The 22,311-nt window shown below is 40.0% G+C and overlaps 1 protein-coding gene across 7 annotated transcripts in view; it reads left to right on the top strand.

Moving 5' to 3' along the window:
• Positions 1-22,311, top strand: part of GRIA3 (glutamate ionotropic receptor AMPA type subunit 3) — a 286,267-nt gene that overhangs the window by 189,163 nt on the left and 74,793 nt on the right. For all 7 annotated transcript variants that reach the window (XR_014307019.1, XM_082716570.1, XM_082716569.1 and 4 more), the window contains 5 exons: positions 4,688-4,849; positions 9,178-9,345; positions 13,764-13,868; positions 14,756-14,863; positions 16,655-16,861. Coding sequence is in view for 6 of the 7 variants with exons in the window: in XM_082716570.1 (XP_082572696.1) it covers positions 4,688-4,849; positions 9,178-9,345; positions 13,764-13,868; positions 14,756-14,863; positions 16,655-16,861 (750 nt within the window). In the remaining variant the exon portion in view is untranslated. The remainder of the gene's footprint in view (positions 1-4,687; positions 4,850-9,177; positions 9,346-13,763; positions 13,869-14,755; positions 14,864-16,654; positions 16,862-22,311) is intronic.

Below are 22,311 nucleotides of genomic sequence, written 5' to 3'. Positions count from 1 at the left end.
TAACACGATGTCAATAAAAACGTATCTATCACTATTCACTCTCAATGTGAATGGCCTAAATGCGCCCATAAAATGACACAGGGTTGCAGATTGGATAAAACGACAGGACCCATCCATATGTTGTCTACAAGAGACCCATTTCAAACCCAGACTGAAAGTGAAGGGATGGAGAAGTATCTTTCATGCCAATGGGCCTCAAAAGAAGGCCGGGGTAGAGATTCTCATATCAGATAAATTAGATTTTGAGTCAAGATGGCGGAGAAGTAGCAAGCTGAGACTGCTTCAGCTAGCCGGAGATCAGATAAATTAGATTTTAAGCTAAAGACTGTAGTCAGAGATACAGAAGGACACTACATAATTCTTAAAGGGACTATCCACCAGGATTATCTAACAATTGTAAATATCTATGCCCCCAATATGGGAGCAGCCAATTACATAAGAAAACTATTAATGAAGATAAAGAGTCATATTGATATGAATACATTAATAGTAGGAGATCATAACATGCCTCTCTCAGTAATAGACAGATCATCCAAGCAGAAAATCAATAAAGAAACAAGAGCATTGAATGACACATTGGACCAGATGGACCTCATAGATATATACAGAACATTCCACCCTAAAACAACAGAATACTCATTCTTTTCAAGTGCACATGGAACCTTCTCCAGAATAGACAACATACTTACTGGGTCACAAATTAGGGCTCAACCAATACCAAAAGATTGAGATTATTCCCTGCATATTCTCAGATCGCAATGCTTTGAAACGAGCTCAATCACAAGGAAGAGTTTGGAAGGAACTCAAACACCCGGAAGCTAAAGACCACCTTGCTTAAGAATGCTTGGATCACTCACAGACCTGTGCCCCTGGGGATAAAAATATATGTTTATAAAAAATAAAAAATTAATAATAAAAAAAAGAATGCTTGGATCAACCAGAAGATCAAAGAAGAACTTAAACAATTGATGGAAACCAATGACAATGAAGACACTTTGGCCCAAAACCTATGGGATACAGCAAAGACGGTCCTAAGAGGGAAATACATTGCCATCCAAGCCTCCTTCAAAAAAAAAATGGAAAAATCCAGAATACACGAGCTGTCTCTACACCTTAAAGAACTGGAGAATCAACAATAAATTAAGCCAACTCCACATAAGGGAAATAATCAAGATTAGAGCAGAGATCAATGAGATGGAAACTAGAGATACAGTAGAATGCATCAATGAAACTAGAAGCTGGTTTTTTGAAAGAATCAATAAGATCGATAAACCATTGGCCATACTAATCCAAAAGAAAAGAGAGAAGGCCCAAATTCATAAAATTATGAATGAAAAGGGAGAGATCACAACTAACACCAAGGAAGTAGAAACAATCATCAGAAGTTATTATCAACAGTTATATGCCAATAAGTTAAGCAACCTAGATGAAATGGATGCATTCCTAAAAAACTATAAACTCCCAAAATTGAACCAGGAAGAAATTGACAACCTGAATAGACCGATATCTAGTAACGAGATTGAAGCAGTGATCAAAAACCTCCCAAAAAACAAGAGCCCAGGACATGACAGATTCCCTGGGGAATTCTACCAAACTTTCAAAGAAGAAATAACCCCTATTCTCCTGAAGCTGTTTCAAAAAAATTGAAGCAGAAGGAAAACTTCCAGACTCTTTTTATGAAGTCAGCATTACCCTGATCCCCAAACCAGGCAAAGACCCCACCAAAAAGGAGAATTTCAGACCAATATTACTGGTGAATATGGATGCTAAGATTCTCAACAAGATCCTAGCCAACAGGATCCAACAGCACATTAAGAAGATTATCCACCATGACCAGGTGGGATTCATCCCTGTGTTGCAAGAATGGTTCAACATTCGCAAATCAATCAATGTGATAGAACAAATCAATAAGAGAAAAGAGAAGAACCACATGGTCCTCTCAATGGATGCAGAAAAAGCATTTGACAAAATCCAGCATTCGTTCCTGATTAAAGATGTTTTCAAATTCCAATGTGTTTATTGGTGAGGAAGATACCCAAGCAGAAATATGTGGGGCCCACATGACAGAATGAAGCCTCCTGAGAGTAAGTGGGTCTGGCTGGACCCCTCCCTTTAGTATCTCTGCCAAGAAATGTGAGGGAACATCTTTCTGGAAAGGAGCGATGCAGTAAGACACCAGACAAAAGTGTTGGCTGTTATGCCTTAAGACAGATGTGAGGGTTGCAGGATCCTTTCCCTCTGCCTCACTTTTGTTAATGCTGTTTCCATTTAACATGCTGTGGATATTAGGAAAACGGGAGTATGATGTTTATCAAAGTGTGAGGGGTGCAAGAGATACTGCTTCCTAGTACATGCTATGGCCATTGACCCTACAAACCAGGATGGTGGCAGAAACATTCTCAACACATTTCTTTCGAGGAAAGGACCTTCTTTTGTCTGGCCCAGGCTTTTAAGACCCAGGACAGCATCAGAGGGCCCACTCTTCATTCTTGCCAGCAGGCAGGTGGGCAGTTGGTCAATGTTCTTGTGTAATACTTGTTAACTGACAAATACAGTTTGGCATGATGAGTGAATTAAAGTGGTTTGTTAAAATTTTGTCCTAAGCTCTTTATTTGTATATACCTTAGGGGCTGGGAGTAGGGAGTTGAGTAATAAGCTCAAACCCCAGTTGGAGCCTCTACTAGACTTCATACCAAGTCAATCTCCTTGCTGATTGTAGTGCGGGGGAGGGGAGGGCAGCAAATGGAAGAAAGCACTCTTAGTTTCCTTCATGATGGAAGACTTTGGGACATAACTCAACCTAACAAGTTAATGTTAATTTTAAAAAAAGTTTTCTGATTATCAGAAAGCAAGAATGATGCTCACTGAAGCAAGTGATACTCTTTGTCCAGTTCCCATGGACTCAAGGCCCACTTGTGAAAGCTGTTTCACTAAAATATAAAGAAAGGTGAATTAAAAGAAGTGGGGAGATGAATGGAGACTAGAGAGGCACACAGAGGGAGCCCTTCTGGATATTGGTTACATTCATGTGTTCAGTTTGTGAGAATTCATCAGGTTGTATACTTAAAGATCGGTGTACTTTTCTTATGATTGTTATACTTCAATAAAAACTTGGAATGTTGGGATGCCTGGGTGGCTCAGTTGGTGAAGTGTTTACCTTTGGTTCAGGTCATGATCCCAGGGTCCTGAGATCGAGCCCCACATCAGGCCCCTTGCCCAGTGGGAAGCCTGCTTCTCCCTCTACCCACGCTCCCTCTGCTTGTGCTCTCCCTCTCTGACAAATAAATAAATAAAATCTTTTTAAAAAAAAAAACTTGGAATGCAAAAAAATAGAAGAGAACTTTAGAGGACTAACAGGTACATGCATTTATCAGAATTCATAAGGTGTTACATTTAAGATTTGTCTATTTCATTGGTTGTAAGTTTTATCTCAAAGAAAGAAAGAAAAGACGGAAAGAAGGAAGGAAGGAGGGAAGGAAAGAAGGAAGGAAGGAAGGAAGGAAGGAAGGAAGGAAGGAAGGAAGGAAAGAAGGAAGAAAGGAAGGAAAAGAAAGATGCAAACACTGAATCTAGTTAAGGACCTGCCTGCTGAAGTCTTCTGGTGTGAAGTATACCAACATCTAGAACTTATTTTGAAATGGATTGATGGATGAAGAATACTAATTGTGAAATCTGAGCTGAGATTATATGAGTATTCACTGTATAATTCTTTCAACTTTTTTATGTATTTGAAAATGTTATATTAAAATGTTAGGCAGGAGAGTCTAAAGAAGGGAGGAAGAATTCTCCCCCATTTATGAATATAAATGTTGGCTTCATCCCATTGAGGACCTAAATGCATCCACTGCAAGTAACAAGAGCCAGGCATCCAGCAGAAATAGAGCAATTCCTGGGAGAAGTGTTCTAGAAGAGAGCAGTGCCCAGTGGAGCTGGCTGTAGCCAGGTGGACATGGCTTGGTGTGAACCTGAAGAGATTCCTTCAGGAGACTTAGGTGACAGAGACACCAGATGGTAACCAGAGCAAGAGAAGAATATGGTGGGTGATCTGAAGTAGATGTTGAGACCTGTTTATAAACACAGGTGAGACATAACCTGGGGTTTGAACCATCATATACAACCAAGCTGTCAATTTTGCTCTGGCATTTCTACGAGTCACAAATGTTGATAGTACTCATCACTAGAATCTGAAGCAATCTGCTGTGCTTGGCATGTTAAGCTGAAGAAAAGTTTTTAAACCTCTAGTTAGGGTCAAATGTTTCAGCACTTTCCCAGTTACATGAAGCATTGTATTTGTACTCAGTGAAGAAAGACTAAAAATACAGGTAGATGAAACAAATCAAAACATTTGTTTGAAGCTGGCACCTGTGTTTGTCCTTGCAGCTGCTATACTAAATAAAGACACAGGCACTAAAATGAAGAATGCATATTTTCTCCATCGTGCCTATAGTTTTGGAGACATAGTGCCACAAGAATTAGTCCATATCCAGCATTTTTTTTTGTATCTGTCATTATCTTTGTTGTTGTAATTGAGATGTAATTGACATAATACTCTGTTCAGGGTTTTCTTGATTGTTGAAGAATGATCCTGGAGAAGGACATTCTATTTCCTTCATAGTGTTCTAAATAACAGATATGGTAAGAACCCACCATGTCCCACAATAATGATTCTCTTTCACTCTCTTTCTAGGGATTTACCGATATCTTGCTAGAAAGAGTCATGCATGGGGGAGCCAACATTACCGGATTCCAGATTGTCAACAACGAAAACCCTATGGTTCAACAGTTTATTCAGCGCTGGGTGAGGCTAGATGAAAGGGAATTCCCTGAAGCTAAGAATGCACCACTAAAGGTAATGTTCCATGGCATGCAGAAACCCTAGGCCAGCTTTTCACAGCATCCCAGTATGGCCTTTATATATTTATGGCCATCCTGTGATCAAGTGGTCTTTACTCAGAAGTGTTTCAAGGATGTTAAAAACTAAACCACAGGTACTGCTGCATTTGAAAATTAAACTTGCAAATAAGGAAACAATTGAGAAGGTCTTTTAAAACTCTTTTTTTTTTAATTTTTTTTCAGAGTAACAGTATTCATTGTTTTTGCACCACACCCAGTGCTCCATGCAATCCGTGTCCTCTCCAATACCCACCACCTGGTTTCCCCAACCTCCCACACACCCCCCACCCTTCAAAACCCTCAGGTTGTTTTTCAGAGTCCATAGTCTCTCATGGTGCACCTCCCCTTCCAATTTCCCTCAACTCCCTTCTCCTCTCCATCTCCCCCTTGTTCTCCATGCTATTTGTTATGCTCCACAAATAAGTGAAACCATATGATAATTGACTCTTTCTACTTTTAAAACTCTTTTAAAACCAGGGTTTGGGAATGTTAACTAATTTTTTAATGAATTTCATTCGTAACATGCTCATAACAATTTACTATATTACAAGAACCTGAATTGGGCAAAGAGTGGGGGCAATGGGAACAGGTAAGGAAGATCGATAGTCTGAAACAGAAAATTAGATCTTACATTATTTATGTGATTGCTTTGTGTTAATAAGTTTCATGAATCTCAGTACACCCAAGTGAATTGGGCTGTAATACAGAGTGTGTGTTGCCTATACATATATTGAACAGAAATGTTTTCTTGCCTGGAAAAGTATCTTTAAAAATAATTAGATTACCTAAATTGCTCATTTTCATGAAACTAAGATAAGAATATTAAAGGTAGAAAGTCATGCTTGGAGTGTACATTTTTCACATGTGTTCCACTATGGCTAGAAATCCTATTATTTAAAAATCAGGAATTAAAACAGATAAATTATGGGAAAGTTATTCATGTAACACAAAGGATCCTTCAAGTGTATGTGTTAAGTAACTATTCCTTCAGTACAATTTGATTCAAGTATGAAACAAACTTTAAATTCTTCCTTCATTTTATAGTGAAAATATGTACATGCCATGGATGTGGGATCCCGATGATCAAAATAAGGAATCAAAGTAGAGTCAAGACCCTTCCCTTAAAAAAGAAAAGGAATGAATATTTCTTTTCCCATGGTTTCAAGGTACCCATCCTCACATCCTCCCTGGCAGGAATAGAATAAGGGAGAACAAAGGGAACATAGATCGGAGAATAGACACATTCTGTATCACCTAGTCAGGCCCACCCTAAATGAGTCACATGAGAACATAATAAAAGTGGGTCCTGAATTTATACAGTTGATATGTTCTAGAAAAACTGTGAGTTAAACATAATTTGTTCATTCATTTAAGCCTCCTCACTAGTTAAAAGGTATTCTGTAGTTGTAGTGATTATATATACATGCTGGGCTTTCTAAGGCAGTCCCATTTTAAAACATTCTGTCCCATGGTCAGATCAGGTGTCCTAATACATTTCAGCGAGTATGGTCGCAATCCCTGTGATGTTAGGGTTAGGATTTGCAGTCCAATATTTTAGGATAATTATTTTAATTTTTATTGAGATATAATTGACTTACAACATTAAGTTAGTTTTAGGTATATAGCAGAATGACTTGATAGTTGCATATATTGCAAAATGACTACCACAATAGCTTTTTTTACCATCTATCACCACCATAGCTACAATTTTTTCTTGCGATGAGAACTTTTAAAATCTACCCTTAGAAACTTTCAAAACACAATACAGGATTTTTAGCCATAGTCACTGTGATGTACATTACAACCCCAGGATTTATTTATCTTGTAACTGGAAGTTTGTATTTTTGGCCACCTCCACCCACTTCCCCTACCTCCCAACCCCTACCTTCAGCAACCACCAACCTGTTTTCTATTTCTAGGAGTTCAGGGTTGTTTGTTTTGGGTTTTGTGTTTTGTTTTTTTGTTTTTTTGGTTTTTTTAGATTCCTCATTTAAGTGAGCTCACAGTATTTCTTTCTTTGTCTGACTTAATTTCACTTACCATAATGCTCTCCAGGTCCATCCATGCTGTCACAAATAGCATTTCCTTCCTTTTGTGCCTGAATAATATTCCACTGTACGTATACACCACATTTTCTTTATCCACTTTTTTGTCGGTGGACACTTAGATTGTTACCATGTCTTGGCTATTATAAATAATGCTGCCCGGAAGTGCAGATATCTTTTTTCTAATAGTGATTTTGTATCTTTTGGAATAAATTACCAGAAGTGGAATTGCCAGATCATATGGTATTTCTATTTTTAATTTTTTGAGGCACCTCCATACTGTTTTCCATAGAAGCTGCAGCAGCTTCCATTTCCATAAGCAGTGCAAGAGGGTTCTCTTTACTCCACATTTTTGCCCACACTCATTATTTCCTGTCCTTTTGATTCTAGTCATTGTAACAGGTGGGAGGTGATAGCACATGTGATTTGATTTGCATTTTCCTGATGACCCAAAAAATTTTAATGTACTATATCCACCCACCACATTTGAGCTTACAGAGATTTAGATTTACATAAAATGCCTGTCCACTGCTTTGCCATTCTTAGATTCAGCAGGTTATAGGTACAGTCGAGGAAACATTCATTTCTGCAATCTTTTAAAAGGTACCTACCAAGTGTCAGGCACTGTGTCTTAGGCACAAAAAAAATGGACAAGGGTAAAAGGATGAAAAGGGTACTATAGAGTGGTTTATGTTTGATCAGAAGTTGTAGAGAGGAAAAGCAATCTTAGCTCTGGATTAATCATTGATAACTCATGGTATATATAAAATAAAGTTTTCAGAACTTGCTGAGAAGTGTTTATAAGTAAAACCTTTAAATAGCTTAAGAAATTGAATCTTTAAATATATGGTTACAACTTTAAGATTGCTTTAGCTTAGTATTAGTCATGGAAACTCACTCTGTAGCAATCAGAAAAAAAAGCCCACTTTAAAAAATGATAATATTTTTGATTAGGAAATAAAACTGCCTAGAGATTATAATGCTGATGCTTAATTTATTCTATATTTTATAAATGTTTCCCTTTTTACATGCTCACACATTGGCAAGTAGGAGCTGAAAAAGTAGAAATTAAATAGATCTTTTGGCATGGTTTGGAATTGCAAACAATTCATGCAGTCTGCTGGAAAAGAGAACATCACCACCTTGATTTTATGTAGTGCTAGGATGGACAGACAAAGATTTTTCTTTCTTTTTTTTTTTTTTTTTTTTTTCACGAAAGAACATATGCCCCCTGTTACAGTCACATTTGAAGATTTGCTCCTGAAAGAAATGTAACATGAGAAAAGTCAGAAAAGTAAATTGATGGTCGTGAAGATGACAATGTATTCACTCCTGGTCATATTTAGTTGTATTTGGACATACTATGGAGAGAAAACTCCCCCTAGGACATTTTGCTTCATTTTAAAAAAAAATCAATAGAACTCTATATCCTCCTAGTATTTGTCACCCCTGGAAAACAGGGGCAAGCTTATTTTAATTAGACTTTGTTGATTCATTCAATGAAAAGACATCCACCCCATCAAGTCGCAGATAATCAAATGACTGGCCTCATCCCTAGTAGAGCATGTCAGTACATCCAAGGAATAGAAGCTAAGTGTTCTTGCCTAAAAGAGGCAGCATCATGAAGTATTGCCTGTGAATTGTCACTGTTATCAGATATAAAACTCAATAACAATTGTAATTTTCTACAATTGAAAGCTAGCTTTGGTTTTTTGCTCCCCCCAAGAAACAAAAACTGATTTATTGCTGCCCAGAGGTCCTAGTTTGCCAGAAACATGGTCCAGACAGAAATGATTAATGTTTCCCTCCAAATTAATTTCAAGCTGTCTAACTTAGCTATTTCCATTTTCCCCTAAGTAAACACCAGACCTGAATTTTCTATTACAAACAGCAATAACCAATCTACATATGCCATCCTTTAGCCTCACACGTATTTCTTTCTCTATAAAGGACCTGGCCTTTTAGTAGTCACTTGCTCAAGACAAAACACAGTACCGAGAGCAAGAGAGAGACTCCCTTGAGCCATTTGATCTTAATAATCTTAACATGTGCACACACGAGGAAAGATCATTCTAGAGTGAATCAAAGTCGAGCTTGCCCAGAGAGATCTCTTGATTCAAATAATTAAGAGGGTGACTTCATAGAGCAAGAGGTGGAGATGAATGAGAATTATAAGGAGCAAGGCAAGTTTTGAGGATATCGTTTGTCATGATACATGTTTACCATACATCCATTTCAGTATACATCTGCACTGACCCATGACGCAATACTGGTCATAGCAGAAGCTTTCCGTTATCTGAGGAGACAACGAGTGGATGTGTCCCGGAGAGGCAGTGCTGGAGACTGCTTAGCAAATCCCGCTGTGCCCTGGAGTCAAGGAATTGATATCGAGAGAGCTTTAAAAATGGTAAAGACCATGATGGGTTATTGGGGTGGGGATGGGGGCCTTATTAAGACATGCAGAAAGTGAGACCTTGGTATGGAGAAATGATATCCGAAATTGGAATAGGATCGGAGTCTAAGAATGCCAGAGTGTGCAGAAAGATGAGCTTGAATATTTACTCATCAAAATCTGGAAATCTCAAACTAGAACCTTCTTCCCTGACGCTTGAGAAATGGTCGGTTGAGGTCAAATGTGCTACACTATGAGTGGTAAAGCAAACTCACTACCCTCAAGAATTACGGATTGAACATGTAAACAGCTTCAAAATTTTTAAACTTTCCAGAGATATGGTGTACTTTAGGGGGACTGGGATATTCTATAGGAAGCTCCTAACTTGAAGGTGGACATTACAAATGACAACAGCATCCTCTGGCTCATCAGATATTTCATGAGCTTAGATGGACTGTGGAATGGAGCCAGTGTGGTATTAGTTCTGTTGCCAAAGAGAACCTTTCTACATGCTATCCACATGGGGAAAAGCAGAAATATGCTCTATTTCTAGGCCTACTTAGGAGGATTTCCCCAAAGCCCCAAAGAAAAAGCTTACAGAGAAGTATAAGGAATCAATAAATAGACAGTCAAATAGGTCACTTGTTTTTAGTATTGACTGGTAGGGGATCATTTAAGGCTTCAGGTGATACCCTTTGAGCAGATTTCATTCTTCACACCAGGAGCAGCATCAGTCTTTCACTGCAGCTTTCTGAGCAGAGCTCTTTCCTGAATATTTTGCTATATGTTACATGCATCTGCATGCATTAAAATGAGCCTTTGAGAGTTCAAGCCTCTCTTATTTCTACTTATTTAATTATCCCAATGTTTGGGACATCCAACGAAACAAAGAGATAGGCAATGATGAGATAATTCTATGTACAACCCAGCAGTGAAGAATTTGTAATGGCCTCCTAACGTACATCATTTTGTGTAGTTGGCTCTCCTACGCTGTCTTAAATTTGCCAAGTTAGAAGCATTCAGTCAAAAGGGGTTAGTAGTCCTTGTGTCTCTCCCCAAGAAAGAGATATAACTCATTCTCCCATCATGCAGATTTTTATGTCATTATGTCAGTTCCCTAACAAATGCCCTAAGTGTAGTTTTATGGAGGTAGCACTGCACAATTTTGAAGAGCAGTTAATTAAATTCAACCTTCATAGCAGTTACAAGATTTGTACTGTCAGGTGAAACATAATGATGAGTGAAATACAAAACTCCCTCAGAGTAAATCAAAAGGAGTTTTCATCAACAAAACCTCAGGGGGCGAGTATCAGCATCTCCAATGGACTCTCCATTCATAACTCAAACAGCCATCTTCCCCAAATGGAGAACTGGCTACCAGAGTAAAGAATAAGAAATTCATTTGGCTAGGAAAAAAACATGTTGATCATACTATTGCATAGTTTCAACATATCTAAGTCACTGATAAAGCTCGAGTGAGAAGCCAAGTAATTAACCTTCTTCTCAGGCCCTAAGGATCAAACACTCAGCCAAAAGAATGCTTTACCGATTTCTACAAGCCAGCCTCTTCCTATTGCTCCAGAGAGGTTGGAAAGTATCAATCTTTTCCAGAAAGCAGATGCTTCCTTTGTGATAAATGCTCAGCAAAACACCATTCAGAGGGACTACAAGGGAGGATGGTCTGGAATACTAAAGGTTTTACTATATTAAAAGAAATCCCATTTTATTTGAGTACATTAAAGGTGAGAATGCATGTGTAAAAGCATCCCTCACTGTGACAAGCACATAGTTGTTGCTCAATAAATCATTCTCTTCCTTCAAAGAAATGTGGCAAACAAAATCATTGCCTGATAGAGGCACCAACTGGGCCTGTTTTAATGCTAAATAAGCACACCATTCATTCAGTAAATATTTATTGAGCACCAGTGACTATTATCAAGCTTGAAGTTAGTATGCAAATATGAAATAAGAGGAGGAGTGCACACACTTACATTATTAATATGCAAACAAGTGTTTTTATAGACCTTAAAGCCACTTGAAAATTGGGTAATCCTCCTCCTTACAGTCTATGGATAGCAGAATTATCAGCCTGAGCAACTGAAATACAGCACAATTCTAGGTCATCAAAACTTTGTCCTTTTGTTCAGTAAATGATAATTAAGCACTTGCTCTATTCCAGTCTCTGTATTGCAGTTGCTGAGAACTCGGGAAAAGATGCTCCTCATCTAGTAAGGGAGATGGAAATACAGAGATGATTAAAATGGTATGGTGGTTAGGCTCTCCAGAGCGTGCTATGGGAACCAGAGGAGAATCCCCTTATACAGGTTGGGGTAGAGGGTGGGGGAGGGGGATGAGGGGTGATTAAAGAAGGGATCCCAGATGGGATGATGGGAAACAGTAACTGAGATTTACGTCAGCGAAAATAGACTTCCCTCTGAGCGGTAGTCCATTCCTATTTCTGCTCACCACAAGTTTTAATCCTGGAGTCACGTATCTCCTGGACATAACTAGACTGTTGTCCAGTTTGTCTATTATGTCCTAAAATGCTAGCTCTTTAGAAATATGCCATTCTCTTAATAAAAAAAAAAAAGGCTTTATCCGTTTATTTAAGAGAGAGAGAAAGCGAGAGAGAACACAAGCCAGGGGGAGGGGCAGGGCAGAGGGACAAACAGCCTCCCCTCTGAGCAGGGACCCTGACATAGGGCTCAATCTCAGGACCCTAAGTTCATGACCTGAACCAAAGGCAGACACTTAACCAACTGAGCCACCCAGGCACCCCCAGAAATATGCCATTTTTAATGAGACTTGAAGCCTTTGCTACTTCAGTAAAGAAGGAGTTCCTTAAAAAGTTCTTACGCCAGTGTCCCTGTCCTAGAACTCAATTCTCACAGTAGAGTGTAAAGAACCCTTTATGCATCCCAGTACGAACCAGGAAGGCTAAGTAATTTCTATCTCAACAAAGGACCTTTGCTTTGACCAGAAGTGTGATATCGCCTTTCTCTGGAAGCCTGAGCTGAGAGTAGTGCTTTGGTTTGTTGGGTCAGTAGGACAGTCATCTTGTCCTCAGGATGTCACACTGGAGCCTTTCTCTTTCAACAGGAATTTCATTTTCCTATTGGTGGTGAACAAGCCCCTTTCCCTTTCACAAAATGCTCCCTAATATTTGACATCAATTCCCTCTCCTGCAACGCAAGCCCATTACCACTTCTGACTTGTTTAGTAGCTTGTCACTTTCTATAAGTAGTAAGTATTCTAGCCTTTCATCCTAGGAAAATGAGACAGATATTCTTTATTTGAAACAAATTCATTGTAAAATAATTGGTAAGGAAATCTCTCCACCTGGCAGATGGCCCTTTACTAATTCATATACTGGGACAAAGAAAAATTGTGGTCTACATGAATCTGTAGTTGGCATCCCAAATCAGTGTCCAGGCTCTTCTAGTACTTCTTTCTTATCTAGTACTACATACCCCTGATTTCTTAGACTTACAAAATTTCATCTGTGTGTGGTTTATTCCTCCAGGGCCTAGCCTGCTACTACCTGTTTGTAGCCAGATATAAGTTAAATAAGAGGAAAACTTCGTAACTGCAACTATGATAGCTGTTAAATGTGGAACACTCTCAAGAAACTGAACTAAATTCATTGCAATCAACAAAAATTATTATAGATATTAGGCATATAGTTATTATATATTAATTATTCTAGATATTAATTATAATTAGATATAGATATTAATATAGATATTAAAATCAATAAGAATTGAACATCATAGAGTTAGTAAGTGATAAAGCTACAATGCGAATCTAGGAGCTCCAGAGCCCTTAGTATTGAAATCAGTTTATGTGATTTTGGAAGTGTTAAGATAAGACACAGCCACAGCCCTCATGGAACTCATAGTTTAGAAGAAAGCATTATGCTAGTTAAGAATACCCTGGGGCACCAGGGTGGCTCAGTCAGGTAAGCATCTGCCTTCAACTCAGGTCCTCCTGGGATTGAGCCCCATGTAGGGCTCCCTGCTCAGCAGAAAGTCTGCTTTTCCCTCTTCCTCTGCCCCTTCCCCTGCTTGTGCTCTCTCTCAAATAAATAAAATCTTTAAAAAAAAAAAAAAAAGGAATATCCTTCAGCCTACTCCCTTAAGAAGAGACTAATGATAGAAATTTCAGATCCTTGAAAAAGTGGTGGTAGGGCCTTCATTGTATCATCCAGGTAACTGCCTATCACCCACTCAAAAGCTTCACAACTAAAAGGCACACCTAGAAAACACTGGGGAAGAAATGACGATCTGTTTAGACTTGATACGGTGGATTTAGCTGAACTACTCAAGATAAAAGTTCTCTATGGTTCTAATATGTGTCAGTGGACTTCATCTCAGAGACCTAGAAGGCAATAATGTGGTGCTATTTAAATTTTCTACATTTTCCCTTTCTACTAGGTGCAAGTACAAGGAATGACTGGAAACATCCAGTTTGACACTTACGGACGCAGGACAAATTACACCATTGATGTGTACGAGATGAAAGTCTCTGGCTCTCGAAAAGTAAGTAACCAAAACAGATGTCCAAAGAAAAAGTCTTTCAGAAGGTGACAGCACTCCAAGGCAAGAAAGCAAGTGTTAGGAAAGACACACAAAGCAAATTCCCACACTTCATTTTTGCCTTTCTGTTAGTGAACTGCGTAGACATGATGTGGAGTTGCTTTGCAATCAAAGTGTTTCATCTACACATTTTGAAAGGAGCATTTCCCTCTGCGGCTGGTCCTATAAAAGTGGTAGATTCAAGAGTTATTAACAGCTTCCAATCATAGAGGGAAGGAATCACAAATTTTACAGTATGTTGTTATTTAAACAAGCTGCCAAGGTATATAGAGTTTAAGCAAAAGAATTAGAAAGTAAGTACCTCTCCACTTTGCCCCTCATCCTCCAAAGGAAAACTAGACAAAGTACCTTTCTTTACAGCCAAATTGAATAATGAGTGCTTTGCTTCTGTCATCCGAATAGTTAAGTTAGGAATGAAATGAGGATTTCATAGTCATGTGATAAAATCTCAGAACATAAAATAGACTGTGTCATTTCTAAGGACACTACTTATTTTCCCCCCCCTCACATGCTAGCCTTCCTACAGTTCAGAACAAAGCACTTTGCTGCTATATGAGTTGGGCTGGTGGGGGTGACCACCCTATAGTGGGCTAAGTTATTTTACAAAATACCAGTAAAGGTGAGGTATGGATGGGAACCCCCGGGATGAAGGTGTGTTTCAGGACTGGGGTCCTTGTGGGGGTGGCAAGACAAAGAGAGACAGGGCATCAATCCTTCGAAAGCTCCAGCAACTAAAAAGGAAGTGTAATTCCACAACAGCATTTGGATTTCATGAGGTACTTTCTGAGTGAAAAACAGGCAAAACCAGGTCAAATGTCTGCTCTTTTTAGGCTGGCTACTGGAATGAGTACGAAAGATTTGTGCCTTTCTCAGATCAACAAATCAGCAATGACAGTGCATCCGCAGAGAACCGGACCATTGTAGTGACTACCATTCTGGTAAGTATGGAGAGAAGAAGGGTGGGCTTTCTGCACAGCAAGATTTCTGCTTTCTGAAAAGCATTATTCAACCAGGTAAAAAGACATCAATTTTGAGTCATGAAAACATCCGATAGGTCAGCTTAGGAACCTCCTGAAGTATCTTGCCATCAGAACAGAGCATCATTTTTTTTTAATTTATTATTTTTTTAGAAAATCATTTTTTCAATTGTACTTATTTATTTATTTTAGAGGAAGAGCATGCACGTGAGTGAGCACGAGTGAGGGGAAGGGAGAAGGAGAGGGAAAGGATCTCAAGCAGACTCCACACTGAGTGCGCAGCCCAACATGGAGCTGAACACCAGGACCTTGAGATCATGACCTGAGCCCAAACCAAGAGTCAGATGCTTAACCAACTGAGCCACCCAGGCGCCCCAGAATATCATTTTTAAAAAGAAAAAGAGGGAAGCCTGGGTGGCTCAGTCAGTTAAGCGTCTGCCTTCAGCTCAGGTCATGATCCCAGGGTCCTGGAATCAAATAACACGGCGGGCTCCTTGCTCAGCAGGGAGCCTGCCTCTCCCTCTGCCTGCTGTTCTCTCTGTTTGTGCTCTTCCTCTCTGACAAATAAATAAAATCTTTAAAAAAAAAAAAAAAGAAAAGAAAAGAAAGAAAAAAGAAAAAGAATAGGAATTTGGGAGAGTTCCACATATCATTCTCCTCCTTGCCCCCCAACACACACAGTGCAGGACTGATGTTTCATTGTGGGCAAGACAGCGTTATGTGAAAGAGAGAATAGATCAGGGTTCTAATATTAGGTCTACCACTAACCTATGTTTAACTGTGCAAGTCATAACTTCTCTGAGCCTCATGTCATGTTTCTTTTAGTTTATAAAATGGGTGTAATATGGTCATAAGACCATTTCAAGGCAAAATTCACGAAAGCTTTTCAGCAAAATTCAAAGCACAGTTGAAATGTGAGATAGTATTCTCATTTAGATTTAAATTGTTTTTCTTTTTTTTTAATTTTTTTTCTTTTTTTATTGTGTTGTTAGTCACCATACATCATTGGTTTTTGATGTAGTGTTCCAAGATTTGTTTACATCTAACACCCAATGCTCCCTGTAATACATGCCCTCCTTGATGCCTACCACCAGGCTCACGCATCCCCTGTCCCCCTCCCCTCTAAAATCCTCAGCTTGCTTTTCTAAATCTAGGATGTCCTTACTGGGTGAAGTACAAACCAGCGGGGGAAAATGAGTATACCACTAGGTCTGAGGTTGTGAATAATTGCATGAAGATTCAACTGAAGTTTACCTTTCATTTAAACAGACATGTCAAATACACACTTTGTCCTGGGTAATGCACTAGGTAAAAATATAAAGTTCTAAAAACAAATAAGCCACAGACTCTGACCTCACAAAGATCACAGTGCTTTTTGAAGTCTTGCCTGGGATGGCTGTGATAAATCCTGAGAAGTCAAAGGCAGTTCACCTTCACGTAAGGGAAATACCTCTGCCCAGTTTGACTAAGACTCCTTTACAGGTGGAAACTGGTCCTGCTTTCAAACCCTCAAAAAGAATTTAAATCCTTCTCTCCGTCTTTAAATTCTCAATTAAGGACTCCAAGGAAAATATAGCACAGCGAATAGTCAGGTGATTGAGGTTCTTCTGCTTCTTAAGCAAACATTTTTTTAAAGGCTCTTTTCACACATCAAACCTCAACAGCTACGGGGGGGAAAATTTGATTATGACATGTGTCATCTCTTAGAAAAATGTATGGGAGTAATCCTTCCATCTTCCTCTGGTCCCAAAGGAATCACCATATGTCATGTATAAGAAGAACCATGAACAACTGGAAGGAAATGAAAGATATGAAGGCTATTGTGTTGACTTAGCCTATGAAATAGCCAAACATGTAAGGATCAAATATAAATTGTCCATTGTCGGTGATGGGAAATATGGTGCAAGAGATCCAGAGACAAAAATATGGAATGGCATGGTTGGGGAACTTGTCTATGGGGTAAGTTTCTTCAACTCTATTTTCATTTACTTCTGTGATTTCCACTTAACAAAGATAGACTTGATTTTCAAGTGCAGTACTTATCCAACTGTATAGTTTCTGTGTGGTCTGTAAAAAAAAATTTTTTTTCTTCTCCAATTGACTTCTGTAAAGGTAGGCTGTCAATAGCATCCTTTGGGCAACAGGATTATTTTGCCAAAAGCAAAGTAAGATCGGGGAAATTTATTTTGCAACATTAAATGCAGCCTGCCGTCTACTGAAAATCTGTTCCTTCTGTATTCCCTATGTCAGGTAGCAAAGTCACCACCCACCTCATTGCCTCAACAAGTCTGCCTAAGTGATCTTGTCATCTCTGCTCATTGCTCCCTCATCTCTAGGCAGTGACTATGTCCTATCCATTCTACTCTCTCTATCCATTCATATCTCTCAAATCCAGACACATTTTTCATTCCCACCCTCATCATTTCCGTTAAGGTTCTTACTACTTCTTGGTCATTTAACTGATTTCCCTGCCTCCATGCTTACCCTGGCAAATCAGATCTCCACATCATTATAATTTCCCACTTGAAAAATCAGGATAAAATTCAAATCCCTGAGCATGACAAACAACACGCTTCATAATCCAGCACTTGCCTACCTCTCTAGATTTGTCTTGGATTCTTCCCCTCTTCGTACATAGTGTTCCAGCTACCAAGAAGTATGTGCTGTTCCCTGAAGGTGTCCACCTGCCACTTAGGGCATTCCCGGAAGTATCTTGCCTCAGTCCGTCAGCTAAGCTCACTTTACAGTCTTCTAGAGCACAGGTGACAGCATTTTCAGGAGGCCTTCCCTAATCCCATTTACCCACGTGCAGTCTGGTTAGGTGTCCCTGCTTTTTGCTTTTCTTGTGGTAATCTTGAACTGGTATTATAACGATCCATATACATTGGATCCATACACACAGGATCCATATACAATCCATATACATGGGTTCAGCTGCCCCAACTGCACTATAAACTCCTTGGGCACAGAAGCCGTATCTGATTTATTTCAATATCCCAGAGCACAGCACAGAATGGAGGTTCATCAAATAATTGTTGAATGAATTAATAAATGAACAGAATTGCTCTGCCAAGGGCTTGCCCATGGGCCAAGCACAGAAGAATTATACTGATAATGAAGGCTTTCAAAAGGGGTACAGCAGTATCCTCAGAGCTCTGCAGCGGCACTTGAAAAGGTTTGGGCCCCTGATTGGGAATGTCAGATCATGGGCCACCCAGTAAGGCCTACAGAGTCAAGCAGAACTGGGCATAAGAACTGCCCACTGGGTGAACCAGTCATTAGAAAACTCACCCAAGTGTAGGTGGTGGCAGCTGAGGGTCAGTTCCCTCTGCTTTTTATTTTCATCCCAGTGTCATTAACATACAGCATTATATTAGTTTCAGGTGCACAACACAATGATTCAACACTTCCACACGTCACCTGGTGCTCATCGCAAGTCTGCTCTGCAGAGGTTTGCTTTCTGACAGATAAGGAGTACTTGCAATGACTGGCCCCAGTCTAGACAAGAGGTTAGAGAAGACTGAGGAATATAGGGGATGCATATACTGAGAGGAAGTTGGCCAGAAGCAAACATCCAAGTTATCTATTGGACAGAGGTGCTGTCCAATAAGAACTCCGGTGCTTGAGATGGGAAGCAGCCAGAATAAGGTACAGCTCTCCCCTCCGAAGGTAGTACTGGGTCACTAAGTTTTTGGAACAGGTCCTCAGGAACAAGCACAAAGGCAGAAGCTCATTTCTAAAAATAAAGGCACAGAAAAGGAATTAAGGCTTAAAATGAGACTGGACCTCAAGTATCAAAACTAGGGCACTGTCCTCCAGTCAGACAAGCAGCAAGGCAATTTGAACCTGAGCCCCCAGCAGTGGGGCTGGAGCCAATTATCTCCCATAGTCAGTCAAGTTTGGCCCTGGGAACTGGGGCAGGGCTGAGTTTCAGATGAGAATCAAGTGAACTCCATTATGAGAAAGAGAAGAAATTCCAATGCCAGAGACAGGGGACTAAATGAGGGGCAGAGCACCTGTCATGCTTTCTAAGAATGCTGAGAGGCTCTGAACCGTCTTGACATAGCTCTAACCTCTTTCTGAGTTGGTGATCAAGACATCTTCTTTTCTACTCTTCATCTACCCAAAACTCAGGCTCTAAGAAGTCCTGTCTTGCTCACAGTTGTACACCGCACATGGCCCACTACAGGGTCCATAGTATATACTTACTTTTGCTCTAACAAATGAATGCCTAGCTTGCAGTAATGCTCAGCCAATGTTCATTTAATTTAGCTCATGGTAGGAGGTAATCTTATATCATTACCATTATCTATTATTATCATTGCCATTATGAATTCATTTTTATTAGTAGTACCATTTGTTACTTATTTCCTGGTTGCCGAACACTGTGCTAAGTGCTGTATAGGCATTATGCAACTCAATCCTCACAAGATACCTCCAAGGGAGGTGCCATCTTATTAACATCATTCTACAGATGAAAACACTGAAGCCTAGAGAGGTGGTTTTACGTCAAGACCAAACAGCTTGTAGTGACATGATGATTTGAGCCCAGTCTCTGACTATGAAGTCTGCCCTAGACTGCCTGACAGCTAACATGTTACTTCAGACCCATACCAACCTGAAAGATAGCTAAAACTTGTTGAAAAGCTCTTGGTGCTTCTGCTTTTCTGGATAGAAGATTGGCCACAGAAGCACAGCAAAGACTTCAGGTGTCAATTTCTACTGGCCTAGAGTAACTAACATGAGCTCTACCAGCCCACTGTGACTCAGTAGCCAGAGCTTTCTAGTGTCTCAGAAGAAATCTTGTCACATTCTATAAATAGCTCTGTGCCCTCCTCGCATCGAGCAAGACCCTACACCCAGTGATATAGAACAAGACAGATTTCCTAACACAGCTCAGACAAAGACCTAGCTTTCTCACCAGGTTTTGGTTTCTCTTCTAGCATGTCCTCTGTACTGTGCCCATCTAATCACCACATTCTCTCCCTCTTTCCAATACGTGTGAGTGAGAAAGCTTGAGAAATTAGAGTTCCTTACTTGTTTAGTTATTTAGAAACCAGCTCATTTCTGCTAAATAGGTAAAAATTCTGAAGGAGCCTTCCCACCTTTTCCCTCTAGTTCTTTCTACTAAAGACAAAAGCAATAGCCAGGGAAGTCTTGTAAAGAAATGTCGTCTGCCCTCATCTGACCTGGAACAAGTTTCTGATGCTTTCTGGGATTAAAACACAAGGTACTTCCAGGGAACTGACAATAAACCAACTGCTGAATTCCACTTCCCCCTAAAACTTGTGGCTATGAAAAATGGAGGTTCTTGTCATGCTTGGATAAGACCTCTCTCTGTTAGAGAAGATGATCTCAAAATCTAGATGTGTACTCATTTTCATTTGAAAGAATTAATCGTTCAGCATTGGAAAGTTTTACACTTTTCTTTCAATGATAGAAAGGGAGAGAAGTGAAAACACAGGCATTCATTTCTGGCAGGCCTGGCCTCTTGTAGTTTTCAAGTTGCTTAAGAAAAAAAAAAAAAAAGGTGGGGTGCCTGGGTGGCTCAGTGGGTTAAAACCTCTGCCTTAGGCTCGGGTCATGATCTCAGGGCCCTGGGATCGAGTCCTGCATCGGGCTCTCTGCTCAGCAGGGAGCCTGCTTCCCTTCCTCTCTCTCTGCCTGTCTCTCTGCCTACTTGCGATCTCTGTCAAACAAATAAATAAAAATCTTTTAAAAAGAAAAAAAAAAGGCAAGTGGGGCACCTGGGTGGCTCAGTCGGTTGGACATTTGGCGACTCTTGATCTCGGCTCAGGTCTTGAGCTCAGGGTCATGACTTCAGCCCCACATTGGGCTCTGCGCTGGGTCTGGAGCCTACCTAAACAAACAGGGTGTTGAGGGGAACTTTCTCTTGCAATGAACATGAAAGCTACACAGATAGGAATTTTCTCTTATGCCTTTAGCATGTAAAACATGTCAGAGAAGGAAAAAAGTGAAGAAAGGCAGAGATGAGAAAAGCTTTGCAAAGATTTCAGTATCCACCATAAAGTCTCAAGAAAGAGTCAAAATGAATTAAATTTGTTCAGGAAGAAAGAAGCCAATCAGCCTCTTTTCAGATGATTTCTAAAAAGTTTTCTTTTCCCTCTAAAGAAAACCAAATCAAGGTTGATGTTTAGGGCACCTTGTATTGCTAAGAAGGCTATTTTTGAAACAAACGTCAGTAGGACACAATGTGCCCCATTATATAAGCCCTTCAGAACATTATGGACTTGAAACTGTCCACCTGCTTTTAGAGGTTTTGATTTTGAGCTGGATGTCTATAACATCACCACATGGTAATTGTCCCCAGCTTAAATGGCTTACAGACCACAAGTTTTTATGGCTCCAAAATAGCATGTGTTTTAAGAGGACATTTAAAAACATTCTGTTGCGAACATGGCTCTTAGACATCTTTTAGCGTACCATTTCATCCATTTTGCAGATAAATGTGGGGATCAGCCAGGATTGGCCAGTAGAACTGCCATTTGGGTAAACCAGGCAAGGCCTGATATAAGACAGGGATGACAGGAATGGTGGCAGAGATTGTGACACGGTCACAAATTCACACAGCTTGGCAGAGCTTAGACTATAACTCCAGTTTCATGACTCCTGGCCCAGTGCTCTATCCACCAGGTCACACCGGCTCAGTTTACTAATCTTGTCAAATTGCAGGAAGATTGGTGTTGTATCCGATATGAAATCCCTGCCTGACTTCAAGGGGCTTACAGTCTAGTTGGATTATGAGTTTTTCCATCCAAGTTACACATTGCGCTTATCTGTGGCCTCTAGAATAATGTAATGCACATCCTTGGTTATCGCTTGAAATATTTGAAAACCCAAAGTCAACAGCTGGGGATTTCTGCCCTTCTCTGATCTAACAGAAAAAGAGTCGAGAAAAGGGCTAGAAAGAAATTGAGGTCCTAATTGACAAAAGGTCGCCTGCCAGCAGGCAGCTGCTGTGTTCCTTATGTTCCCAGCACTTAGAACTAAAGATAAAGACGGGAGGGAGAGGCGCCTGGGTGGTTCAGTGGGTTAAGCCGCTGCCTTCGGCTCAGGTCATGATCTCAGGGTCCTGAGATCGAGTCCCGCATCGGGCTCTCTGCTCAGTGGGGAGCCTGCTTCCCCCTCTCTCTCTCTGCCTGCCTCTCCGTCTACTTGTGATTTCTCTCTGTCAAATAAATACATAAAATCTTTAAAAAAAAAAAAAAAAAGACGGGAGGGAGAGAGTTGCCTTGGGAAAGTCCAAACCACTGCCCACATTGGTACCTCTGCCGTAGAAGAGATCAAAGAGCTTGGGGATGGAGATGGGGCTGGAGGATTGTTGATACCAGGTCACATCCCCTGGGCAACCTCAGACTCCTTCACACTTCCAGGACAAATGGCAATTT

The sequence above is a fragment of the Mustela nivalis genome (genome assembly GCF_964662115.1).
Source record: "Mustela nivalis genome assembly, chromosome: X".
Taxonomy (NCBI): domain Eukaryota; kingdom Metazoa; phylum Chordata; class Mammalia; order Carnivora; family Mustelidae; genus Mustela; species Mustela nivalis.
Note: the sequence above shows the minus strand (reverse complement) of the source record. Positions and strands in the feature narration are given on the sequence as shown.